The sequence below is a fragment of the Homarus americanus genome, unplaced genomic scaffold (genome assembly GCF_018991925.1).
Source record: "Homarus americanus isolate GMGI-L3 unplaced genomic scaffold, GMGI_Hamer_2.0 scaffold32871, whole genome shotgun sequence".
NCBI classification, from domain to species: domain Eukaryota; kingdom Metazoa; phylum Arthropoda; class Malacostraca; order Decapoda; family Nephropidae; genus Homarus; species Homarus americanus.
In genome coordinates, this window is record NW_024748870.1 from 3,562,445 (window position 1) to 3,575,977 (window position 13,533).

A 13,533-nucleotide genomic window follows, 5' to 3' on the forward strand; every position below is an offset into this window, starting at 1 on the left:
CATACACCAAAAAAAAAAAAAAACCTGCTATAGTATACAATACACGGTACCCTCGTTAATTCGGATTTCAGCTTAATTCGCTTTTTTTAAATTCAGAATGAATCTAGAATAAATGAGCGGTTCCAAAAAATTGCTTTGGCTGCCACATAAAATATTCTATTTATAATTATTATACAAACAAAAATATTTGTAAATGTACATTCAGTAATAATAAACTAAATAATACAGTAATAAATAAATGTAAAACTTACATTGCGAGGTGAGCTGATAATATGTACTGTAGGTAATATTCCGAAAGTGTAATGGTCACACTGGTAAATGAAGTAAAATCCCACATTGGAGAAATAAAAGATGAAATATTGGGAGTTGCTATACAAGGACCCTCTTCAGCCAACTAACAGAACTAAGTAAGGGAGAAAGACATAGAACATGGGAATCAGGTTAGGTCAAACGATGAGCAGGACAGGAGGAAGTAAGCAAGAGCCAGGAACCAAGTAAAGTCAGAGTGTAGAAGGGCTGAAAAGGAGTTCTAAGGGCTGGTTGCAAGTGAGGTCAAGTCAAACCCAAAGGCGTTTTACCACTATGCAAAGTCTAAATTAAAAATGCGTGTAGGAGTATCAGACCCGAGGCTTGAAGATGGTAGCTACGCAGATTCTGACCAGGACAAAGCTGAGGCATTGAACAGCTTCTTTTCCTCGGTGTTCAAAAGAGAGGATGGGATTAACCTACCTGCGTTTGAGGACAGACGGTTCAACACAGCACTGACCCACATTGTGTTCACAGAAGAGGTTATAAGAAATAAACTGTCAAAGCTAAAGGTTCATAAGAGTCCCAGACCTGACATGGTGCATCCCAAAGTGCTAAGAGAGTTGTGCAACGAGCTTGCTCAGCCCCTAAACATCCTGTTCTGTAAATGCCTGGATGAACAAAAGGTCCCCAGTGATTGGAAAAAGGCTTTTGTGAGTCCTATCTTCAAGAAGGGCGATTGTCACTCCACGAACAACTATAGACAGGTGAGCCTGACCAGCATAGTATGTAAAGTACTTGAGAGCATTATAAGAGATGCCATGATGGAACATCTACTACGAAACAACCTTGTAAGGGATTGCCAACACGGTTTTATGCCGGACCACTCCTGCTTAACACAATTACTCAAAGTACTGGATATTTGGACCCATATTCTGGAATGGGGTGGTAATATCAACAATATATAGCTAGATTTTGCCAAGGCTTTTGACAGCATACCCCATGAGAGGCTGAAAATTAAACTGGAAGGGTATGGGATTCGGGGAAATGTTCTAGCGTGGATAGAAGACTTTCTACATGACTGCAAGCAGTGTGTGGTGATTAATGGCACGAAATCATCATGTGTACCCATCACAAGCAGGGTACCACAGGGCAGTGTATTGGGCCCGCTGTTGTTTGTTTGCTTCATAAATGAAATGCCTGATGTTGTACACTCCCCCATACAAATGTTTGCGGATGACGCTAAATTATTTTTGGAAATTACGAACCAGGCAGACTGTGAGGAGCTGCTTTAGGATCTCCGTGAGCTCAAAGAATGGCCGAAGAAATGGCTGCTAAGGAGGCGTATCATATGTCCCAATGGGACAAAGAAACTGCATTAATTGAGACTGAATGTGAAAAGGACATAGGTGTGTATGTTGACAATGAGCTGAAGTTTTCGGGCCATTGCGAGAAGAAGGTAAATCAGACGACTAAATTATTAGGTTTTATAAGAAGGTCGTTCAGATATATAGACGGTCCGTCCCTCGTAACGATCTTTAAAAGTGAAGTGCTTCCTTGTCTGGAATACTGTCACCCTGTCTGGCCCCTGAGATATGCTAGGGATTGTCAGTTGATTGAAAATGTTCAAAGGAGGGCCACCAGACTGGTGCCCTGCACTACGGCACCTCAGCTACCCTGATAGATTGGAGCGCCTGAACTTGCCTAGCTTATACAGTAGAACGTTGATTTAAAGAGATTCAATTTAAGATTATTGATTTAAAGCGACACCCACAATTAAGGACAATACAGTATTATAATTTAAAGCGAATCTTTCCTATTTTGCATTTTCAATCTGGCACATCATATTTTAAAATTCGCACCTAATGTTTCTCTGGGCACGCTACACAGTCCTGAGGGCAAAGCTGTACTGTACATGTACTCAAAATAATGTACTGTACTAGATGATTACTAAAATTTTTGTCTAGTCCAAACTATAGCATGTTTATATTCAAATTAATCACCATCTTATAAGAATTCCAGCAATGTAAATTATATTCTCCCCGGTCACTTCTGTAACATTTTATAAACAAAAAACAAAAACTCAATCTAAAGGACACGAATAAACAAATAAATACCTCACTAGACCTTCAGCGCCAACTGTCAAACATGTCACTGTCACCTCCCCTTACCCCCTCCCAGGCAGGGTTTGGTGGTTATACAGAAGGCTATAAGTTTTTATCTTATATAATATCACAGACTAAAGTTAGGAGAATATGATTTGCACTGCTAGAATCTTTGTAAGACAACGAATAATTTGAATATAAACGTCATATATTTTGAACAAAAGATAAAAAATTTAGCCATTTGTAATTAGAACTAAAATTTGCATGTCTAATGTGAACTATAGCACATACATATTCAAAACTAATCACTATCTTATAAGAATTCCAGCAATGTTAATTTTATTCTCCCAGGTCAGTTCAGTGACATTTTATAAGAGAAAAATTTAAAGTCACTCTTAAGGACAGAAAATAAGCACTAGACCTTGGCATCAACTGTCAAGCATATCACCTCACCTCCCTCCCTCCCCCCATCTTCCCAGCCAGTAAACAGGTCATTTCGCATCCCTTAACTTTAGCCGTTTTGATTTACGAGTGTCTGTTTTAACGTAATACTACAAAAAACAATGTTTTATTTATCCTAGAAGATGGGCTGAGGTGCATCTGGGTAGACTGTCAGTCTTTTTAGCATTTTGTGTTTCTCTGAAGTACCAAACTAAATTATTCTATTGAAACAACACTTCGATTTAGTGCGAATTCAGTTTAAAGCGACCTCTCTTGGAACGTATCTCGCGTTATATCGATGTTCTATTGTACTACAGACGGGCAAGGGGGGACATAATTGAGGTGTATAAGCATCTCAAAGGGCACTACTCAGTCGAGTGTCCTTACCTGGAGCTGGCGGACGCTCACCCCACAAGGGGTCACAGCTCAAGGTTGAAGAAACCGCAAGCCCAAAAAACTGTGAGGGTAACTTTTTCGGAGTGAGAGTTGTGAACTCTTGGAACAATCTGCCAGAGTGTAGTGGTGGCACCGAGTGTGAGCTCTTTAATGAACAGACTTGACAAGCATTGGAGCAGGTTCAGATACATTCAGGAGCCAGTGCAAGCCCAGTACTTGCCAACAGTGCATAACAGAGACGTGACCAATTGCCCAAGCGGCTAACGAGCTGATCAATGGTGAAGGATAAATGCAAGCAAAAAAGTAATGACCTGTCTCCTGAGTTGAGGTAGGGCAGTGATTAGGGATAATCTTCTTGATGACAATATTCAGGATCAGGTCCGGGGTCCATATGCCAGGTTAAAGTTAGGTGTAGAAGTAATAAATGAAGATTCAAAAAATTTTCCCCTGAAGCTACATTTGAGCTTATTTATGGCTATTATTCCAATCCATTGCAATAGATTGGAATAGCAGCTCTATGATTTATAAATCCAATTGTAAGTTCAGTGGAAAAACTTTTAAGTGGAGAAGTAATAAATGAAGATTAAAAAATTCTTACAGTGAAAAATTCCTCATTATAAAATGTTTCTCTATAAGTTGCACTTCTCTGGAACATATAATGATGACCCCCTGCACATGTATTATATTAATTATTTTTTCAAAACAAACACATGGGATATTAAGACTTTAAATATAAATCTATAATATACAATTTATATCGGTTAACACAGTATAATAGTAGTATTAGTAGAAGTAATAATAATAAAAATAAGGATAATAATATCTCCGTTAGCCGGAATCCCTCAAACCCGTTACTCTCCGATAGCCGGAATTGAAATTAGCTTCGAAAATCATTCCCAAAGCCGGAATTTTCTAAAAATTTCCAGCTTTAGGAACAAATTTTCCGAGGTTGAAAATTGAGAGAATTTTTTTTAAAATGTCTTGAATAAAGTTGAAAGTTAAAGTAATTTTTTATTTTTTTTGGCGAGGGGGTGGGACCTGACCTGACTCAATGTCAGGTGGAGGTAGGGTGGTGGATTAGTGGTCTCATATCACTGACTTTCTGATGGAATGTCAGGTCACCCTTTCTTGGCTGGGGGATTTGTGGGTCTCATGACCTGAAGATGTCTTGAATAAACACGAAAGCTAAAGTATTTTTAGAGATTGTGGTACGTACAGATATAAGTATAAATGAGCAAAGTTGTATCCCTTCAACATTACGTTACATAACATTTTAAAATATGGAGTGAAAAAGCAGAGAGGTAGAAAGGTGTGGGTAAATAGAGAGATGGAGTGGAAATGAGTGTTGGTAAGTGCTCCTCAAGAACTGATGTTTAACTCGCTACCATGCAGCCACACACACACACGCAGATGTGTCTTAATTCCCATGTTGGGTGTGTGTGAATGGTGTTGGGGCGTATGTGAGTGTGTTGGGGTGTATGTGTGTGTGTGTGTGTGTGTGTGTGTGTGTGTGTGTGTGTGTGTGTGTGTGTGTGTGTGTGTGTGTGTGTGTGTGTGTGTGTGCATGTGGGTGTGGTTGTTGGGGGGGTGTGTGTGGTTGTTGGAGGGTGTGTGTGTGTGGTTGTTGGAGGTGGGGTGTGTGTGTGTGTGTGCGAGTGTGGTTGTTGGAGGGTGTGTGTGTGGTTGCTGGAGAGTGTGTGTGTGTTTGTGGTTGTTGGAGGGTGTGTTGGTGTGGTTGTTGGAGGGTGGGTGTGTGTGTCAGGGGTGTGTGATGTGTGTGTGTGTGTGTGTGTGTGTGTGTGTGTGTGTGTGTGTGGTGTGGGGTGTGTGTGTGTGTGTGGGTGGTTGTTGGGGGTGTGTGTGGTTGTTATGGTGTGTGGTGTGTGTGTGGTGTGTGTGTGTTGAGGGTGGTGTGGGGTGTGGTTGGGAGGTTGTTGTGGTTGTGTGGGTGGTGTGTGTGTGTGTGTGTGGTTGTTTGTGTGTGTGTGTGTGTGTGTGTGTGTGTGTGTGTGTGTGTGTGTGTGTGTGTGTGTGTGTGTTGTTGGGGGTGTGTGTGTGTGTGTGTGTGGTTGTTGGGGGTGTGTGTGTGTGGTTGTTGGAGTGTGTGTGTGTGGTTGTTGGAGGGTGTGTGTGTATGTGGTTGTTGTAGGTGTGTGGGTGGTTGTGTGTGTGTGTGTGTGTGTGTGTGTGTGTGTGTGTGGTTGTTGGAGGGTGTCGGAGGGTGTGTGTGTGTGTGTTGTGTATATGTGTGTGTGTGTGTGTGGCTATTGACTGTGTGTGTTTGTTGGGTGTGTGTGTGTGGTTGTTGGAGGGTTTGTGTGGGTGGTTGTTTGGAGTGTGTGTGTTTGTGTGTGATGTAGGGTGTATGAGCGATGTGTGTAGGTGGTGTTGGGATGTGTTGACAGAAGCATGTACCTTTTTCAGGGGGGGTTGAGATGTGATTAAACCCCCCCCCCCCTTCTGCTCCAAGCAGCTAATTGTGATAGGGAGATGAATTTGATACCATAATGATCCTTATTAAATTCTCTACAAAACGTTTCCAATCAGATATCCTTAAACAAAATGTTTCTATATGATATAGTGATGGGAATTCCATTCTTTTATATATAAAAAAGGGTAAGAAATGTTGATATCGAAGTCATTAAAATCGGTTTCAATTTCATTACACACCATTTTTTTTATCAAAATAATCCTGAATACTTCATCTAAAAGCTTTGTTAAATAAATATATTTTAAAAAACAAAGTCTCTATATGATATGGGCGTGTAAAACGCTGTGTTACTTGTATCCTCTTCACCACTGATCGGCTTGTTAGTAACTTGGACGATCGGTCACTCTCTGTTACGCACTGTTGGCAAGTGTTCTTGTGCACTGTATATATTGTACTAGCAGATCCTGTCACCTTTAGCCTAAGGCAGATACTTCACTCAATTGACTGTAATACATAGCTAATCATGTCTTACACTTGTGATGAAGGTTGGGTGGGAGATTATTGGGTCACGTTACTAACCTGATCTGTGTACATTTCTTTGTACACAAGTAAAAATGCCCCCCCCCCCCCTCACCCCTGGTTAGCAAATGTTATTCGCGGATTTGGCTATTCACGGCCATTTTGAGAACCTAACCCCCACAAAATTTGAAGGGCATGCTATACTCGAAATTCAATGCCATGGTTGGTGAAATGGTATTCTGAGTAAAAACTGTGGATACCTGGAATCTGTAGATGGGAAATCCGTAATTGGCGAGGGTCTACTACACATCAAAAAATACGTTACTATTAAATAAGAAATATGAATGAAGGCTGCGCGTGTGTGTGTGGAAAGTGAATGTATGTGAGGACTTGGCATGTTTCCAAGTTAGATTGTCCCTGTAACTAGATACAAGTACTGTATACGCAATTTTGTTTTTATTTTTTACTGTTACATGCACACACAATCGTTAATACAGATTGTAAAAAACAAAACAAATGATTATCATAAGGTGGACAGTTAACTGAAATTACTGTATTCCCTGTATTTGATTGAAAATTATAAATTAGTCTAAAACTGACTGAAGTGCTATTGCCCAGTTAGAAACTAGAGTTCAATTCTTTGGCTGGCAAGGTTGGTGTGGGTTGCTTGCAGTGGTGTGTGGTAAGTTTGGCCCACATTGATTCACTGTCCTAGCTAATCTATCTCCTCTCAGTTAATATTGATGACCTACCCGTCACAGCATAATTTGTTCAGATGGATATTTTCTTACTATATTTCAATCGCCGAGTTTGGATATGATATTAATTTCTTGGGTAAATGCTTCGTTTGGTAGATAATTAGGCCCCTATGCTAACTTTATCACCACTACTTCATCTTTCGTGGCGATAAAATGGTATGGAGACCCTATCCATGCTCAATGTTGTCCACCGTTGAATGTAAGTTTACGAGCCATTCGGTCCGAGCGGCTTCTTTCTCATCCACAGTAAGCGTAAAATTACACCATATCAGAGTAAGTTCTTTTTGTTTAATATGGTAAGGAATGGAGCCCCCCAGCTAGGAAGGTAGGCGAGTTTAAGTAAATTTCTTTGGTTAGGTTGGTGCAGTCTTCTAACAATGCTTCAGCCAATTGTGTTTTTATCAACTAAGGTTAGGTTATGTTCAATATAGAAAATTCCATTTTAAAACATTTGCCCACACTATGACAGTGTTCACTGCAAAACACAGTTAAATGGCAGCATTTGTAAATTCATTTTCTATGAAAAGTCGGCAACGGGTATGTCATCATTAATTACCCTCCTCTCATTTGGGGGTTTGCCATCAAGTGGTTGTAGAAAATTGTATTTAGTATGTTAACACAGACTAAATGAATTTTTGAAACATTCATCTATGTTTTACTTGTACAAGTATAGTACAGTAACATCCATATATTAGTTAAATGAAGTTGTACTTTATAAAACAGCCCACTCCTGTACCTGCCATTATTTGAAAAATAACTATGTGTTAGTAATAAGAGAACAATATTAAACAATACTGAACTTAAAGTTCAAAATATGATAACTGCAAAGAAATATCTGTTTGTTATGGCAATATATATCAACTCGAAAACATTCTCTTAAGATGAACATATATTTGCCTGTTTAATAAACAGAAGACAGGTATGATTTTATAGCAACCAAGTGCACTGACATATGAAGATCGAACCTGGGGCTTCGGGAACAAATTCAGGGGTGGAGTTTGAAGGGGAGTTGAAGTTGAAGGGACAAAAATTCTCATCTTGACCTTCTTCACAGTCATCGTAGCCATCACAAAGGCGAGAGTGATTAATACATTCACCAGTGCTGCACCGGAACTGGCCATCGTAGCAAGGCTTGGAAGAATCTGAGGTCCGGTAATGTGTGGGGTGAAGTGATGGGACAAAGGATAAATGAAAGCACCGCAAAACTGGAAAGGTGGTTATATCAGAAATTCAAGCAGACACGATTCTCTTTTGGGAACCTCTGCATGTGTTTGTGTTTATAAAGATGTTTAAAGTGCATTTCTGGGTTAAAATAATTGTCATAAAAATTTTGAATCCTTGAATATTTATATACAGTACTGTACTTGTAAATTCAGAGGTTGACATTGATATTTCAGGCACATAAACAAAATGCATGTTTGTTTCACACACACACACACACAGGTTCCAAAAACAGCATCTTGCCAATTCTGAACCCCTGGTGTGACCCCTTACAGCAATACTCGTTTATAAGGAGTCTGATTTTAAATATTATACTATATATACATGGCAAGCTTAAAGAAGAGGGTTTTCAAAGAGGAAAGTTTTGTTTACATCTAACAGTACAGATGGACACTGGACAACACACCTGAACAATCTCTTTCATCTGACCCATCTGAGCATTCCCGCACGCCATTACATATTTCTGTGCTGAAAATACACTCTCCTGAGTCACACTGCCACTCAACACTACTGCAGCCTGCGAAACATTTTATTTTCTTGTGTTGGAATTTTCATTAAAAACATATTTTTAGTCATACATGTAAAAATAAACAACAGAAGTAAAATGTTGATAAAAAAAATCTGAAATCATTGAAAAGTAAATACTGCATGTACGTATACACATAAGCAATCTGACTCTGAAGGAAAACTTATTTCATCTGTAGGGAACGGTTTGCTGAAACAGTGCAAATGCAGTAAAAATTGTGAAGCTCCATAGTATCATAATCTAGAGAGCACAAATGCAATCCATCCATACATCTAGCTTGTAAATAATATTAAAATTGAGCTTAAAAAATATTGGTTAACTTCAAAGCATTGTAGTCCTTGCTCACAACTAAAACACTTATGTGTTGAAGGTAAATACTAATACTAACTAACCTCCACCCCAAGGAATAAAGACGATATTAAAATCATTGTTAGTCTCCTTACTAAGTTGACAATACAGTGGTCCCTCGGTTAACAAACTCAATCCGTTCCAGCAGGTTGTTCGTTAACCGAAAAGTTCGTTAACCGAAACCATTGTTTCAATGGGTTTTTGGGTAATTGGTTCCAGCTCATCAAAAATTTCCTAAATTCAACAAAAATGGTAGAAAAGTTCACTTACTTTGAGGTGTGTATGTAGAAGGCTCCTGGATGATGATGATGGGAATTAGAATGGGGGTGGAGGAGAAGGAAGAAGAGAAGGCATTGGGGTGGAAGAGAAGTCACCCCATGGCACCATTTCACCCATAAAATTTTGGTTCTCTTGGTGTATTTCAAGATTATTTTCTTTAAATCAACACTGCACTGCATTATATATTGTCAATATGTAAAATATATTTCAAAATGACCAGTAATTTGCTTGGAAACACAAAAAAAAGCATTTAGTTGGAGAGAGTCTCAAGCAAGATGTTACCTCCAGTGAAAACAGAGAGAGACTAACGCCTGTTTGCTGTGTTAAGAGGCTGGATGCCGAGCATTAAACTAGTCACTTTACCTTCAATTATGTTCAATAATTGTTAAAATGACTACAAAATTGAATATTAAACCTTTAAAATTATTGAATAGTATAAACTTCTTGATATTTACTAAAATAGTAAGGAATTTAAGCCCTAGAACCGATTAATGTATTGGCGGACTGATACTAAAGCTGGTTGCCCGGCCAGTGCAAGCTAAAACATGTTGAAGTCGGTTCGTAAGAAATTCGTTAACCGAATTTTTGTTCGTTAACTGAATTGAAGATTCTTATGGAAGGCAGTTCGTTAACCGAAATTTCGTTAACCGAGGCGTTTGTTAACCGAGGGATCACTGTAACAGGGAATTGTTTCTTCATGTTCAGTGTTATCAAACAGCATACAACAATTGTTTACAAATAAAATAAATAGATAAAAAAAATCTGTTTGCACACTGCTCAAAGATTATAACAAATTTATAAATGCAAACTGGTGCACATCTTGTCAATTTGTACACAATTCAAAAAGTTAACCGAACATCAGAATAACCCTTAATTCTGAGCAGTTTATAATATGAAAGTGTTTACCAAACATCAAAATAACCCTCATTTCTGCACATTATTTTTTCCTGCTAATATAAAATCAAATTAAGATAATTTGTGTTGATAATATAAAAATTCAAGCCTAATAAAAAAATATCCCAGTTTCATTAACCAAACATCATACACATTTTAAATTTGCATAGCCTAAAGTTTTTATATACAGGGTATTTAGAAAATTCTGAAGCTGCTATTTTCAAATCTCAATAGAAAGTTTTGCAAATAACCATTAATTCAATGTCTTATTTTTCTTTAGTTATCTAGTTTTATATAATTTACCGTACATTTATTTTAATATTCGAGACGATTAATAATTTTGTTGTTAATTTTTACTTTTAGTACTTGAGTACTTTATGAATGAGATACCTTTTCACTTCTAATTGAATACATTGAACTTTGGATACTTTTGCTTCAACTTGAGTAACATTTGCCAATTTAACAATACTTTTACTTAAGTAACAAATTTCAGTACTTTTTACAACTCTGCATAAAACACAATACCATACTGTACTGTACAGCCTTCAGTTTATAATACTGTATCTTCATATGTTCTAAATAAATAGTAGGTAGTAGACAGCTATCAAACAGGGAGGTACTACCGCCTGGGAAGATATTGGAAGCATAATGCATTGTCTAATGGTAAACCCTGCTGCCATATGGCATCACAAAAATTGTGACCAAGTCCCAGGTTGCTGATCTGACTTTCTGCCTCATTTACACACAATTGCAGGGTCTCAATTGTTTCTCTTACTATTGACAACATAACGTACATACTGTCGTTTCTCACTCTTGATTTATTTTAAATTTTTTGTATTTATGATTATTATTATTATTATTTGTTATAATTGTTATTTATTTTATTAATTATTATTATTATTATAATTGTTATTTATTTTGTTAATTATTATTATTACAGTATGGTATTATATTTTCGCCCTCCAGGCCCCAATGTGGGTCAGTGACCTGTGCCCGGGTGGGATAGTCCCCGTAAAATAAAATACACATCCCTGATTACTGCTCACAATGACTATTTCTAACCACTAATAAATTATTTAAAAGACTATAGTAGAAAAATTACTATCATGAAAATATGCATTTATGACACTTTTGACACTTACTGTGTTGTAAATTACCAATTTAAAGCACACTTAAATCAGTGTTTTAAATCACTTGATTTAAATTGTGCCAACCATGACCCTAGTTATTTTTTCTTATAAATTTCACCACTTATCAGTTTACTAGCCATCTGGGTGGTTATGTCTTGTTTACAGTAGTAATAATCTGAAGATGGCAAATTGGAGCTCTAACCCAGGATGGCATCGTCACTGAAGTGTCACTGCCGTTTTAAAATGCCACTGTATTTATGAACCTCTCATGGTCACTAGTGACTTCTTATAGCCTAAATAAGTGATAATGACAACTGTCCCAGGTGAGGAGGGTTGAGGGACAGAACCCTGAAACACCACCAAAACATCGTGTTGTTTTGGTGGTGGGAGCAAGAGTGGTGACACACATGCAAGGCTAGAGGTGTTGCCATTATAATATTGTTTGATCAAGTGTTTACATAAATAATTTTCTATATTTCCTTAAGAAGTTACAAACAGTACAGTACTGTACATAACTGAGTACAGTTAAATATTTTTTCTATATTTTCTTAAGAAGTTACAAACAGTACAGTACTGTACATAACTGAATACAGTTAAATATTTTTTCTATATTTTCTTAAGAAGTTACAAACAGTACAGTACTGTACATAACTGAATACAGTTAAATAAATAAAATTTATGTAATCAGGCAGGAATAATGACATGAAACCCAATTTATTAAAAGAAAACTAAAATACCTGTATAGGATTGTTATGTTCACTCAGCCAGGACAGGCAGTTGAGGTGCGTTGTTGCTATCGCGTGGTTCTTGTTATTTGATATAAAAAAATATTCATTATGGCAAAATAAACTAATAAAACCTTTTTAACTTTTGATTTGTTACATTGTGCTCCATGAGTATGTGAGTAATAGGAGGAAAGATATAAAATATTTATAGAAGCAAAGTAAAGAAAAATCACTTTACATTCTTATTTGGCTCGCTTGCCTGAGAAGCACAGGGAAAATCCCCGAGACACACCCACACATATTGATGCGTAATGGTCAGTTTAAAGCCCAAAAGCAAAATTAGGATAGTTTTTGGTCTTTCGATAAAATATATACTTTAAAGATAAAAAAAAAATTCTGGGCATGATAGGTCAAGATTATCTAGTACAGTAAGCCCTCCAAATTCGCAGGGGTTAGGTTATCAAAATGGCGGCGAATCGCAAAATCTGCAAATAACATTTGCTGACCGGTGGGGGTACAGTTTTAATTACTGTATGTACAAAGAAATGTATATTTCCTTTTATGTGTTTGTCCTTAGAACAATTATTCTTTTACCTGTACAGTGATCCCTCGGTTAACGAGCACCTCGGTTAACGAAATTTCGGTTAACAAAATACCTTCAATATGATTTTTCACTTCGGTTAACGAGCAAACCCTCGGTTAACGAATTCCTTACAAATTTTTCCCAATATGTTTTCGCCTGCATTTGGCTGCCCACCCGCTGTAGTATTAGTCCGCCAATACAGTAATCGGTTTTAGGGCTTAAATTCCTTACCATTTTAGCAAATATCAAGAAGGTTGTACTATTCAATAATTTTAAAAGTTTTATATTAATTTTTTTAGTCATTTTAACAATTATTGAACATAACTGAAATACAGGAAACTAGTTTTTTGCGTGCCAAACAGCCACTCAAAACACCAAGCTTGGAGTCAGTTTGTTTACCAGTTCAGAGGAAGGAACATCTTGTTTGAGACTCTTCAACATAAATGCTTTTTTCTGTGTTTCCAGTCAAATTATTGGTAATTTTGAAATATATTTTACATATTGATAATATATAGCGCAGTGCAGTGTTGATTTAAAGAAAATAATCTTGAATTACACTAAGTGAACTAAAATTTTATGGGTGAAATGGCAGCATAGGGTGACTTCTCTTCCACCCTCACTGCCTTCTCTTCTCCCTTCTCCACCACCCCCATTCTAATTCTGATCATCATCATCATCAACCAGGAGCCTTCTACATGCACACCTCAAAGTAAGTTTATGTTACTGCATTTATTTTTAATTTGTATGTAATTTTCGGTGAGGTGGAACCAATTACCCAAAAACCCATTGAAACAATGGTTTCGGTTAACGAGCAACCTTCTGGAACGAATTGTGCTCGTTAACCGAGGGACCACTGCATTGTATATATATATATGTGTGTAAACACACACACAAAACACATATAAATAAATAATAATGGGAAAATACTCTC

General features: G+C 37.3%; 1 protein-coding gene across 1 annotated transcript in view; it reads right to left on the reverse strand.

Annotated features, from left to right (window-relative positions):
- LOC121853164 (basement membrane-specific heparan sulfate proteoglycan core protein-like) overlaps positions 1 to 13,533 on the reverse strand; it is a 476,204-nt gene that overhangs the window by 199,280 nt on the left and 263,391 nt on the right. The window contains exons 40-41 of the mRNA XM_042347127.1: positions 8,524 to 8,634; positions 7,862 to 8,038 (exon numbers count right to left, since the gene is read on the reverse strand). Coding sequence (XP_042203061.1) covers positions 7,862 to 8,038; positions 8,524 to 8,634 — 288 coding nt within the window. The remainder of the gene's footprint in view (positions 1 to 7,861; positions 8,039 to 8,523; positions 8,635 to 13,533) is intronic.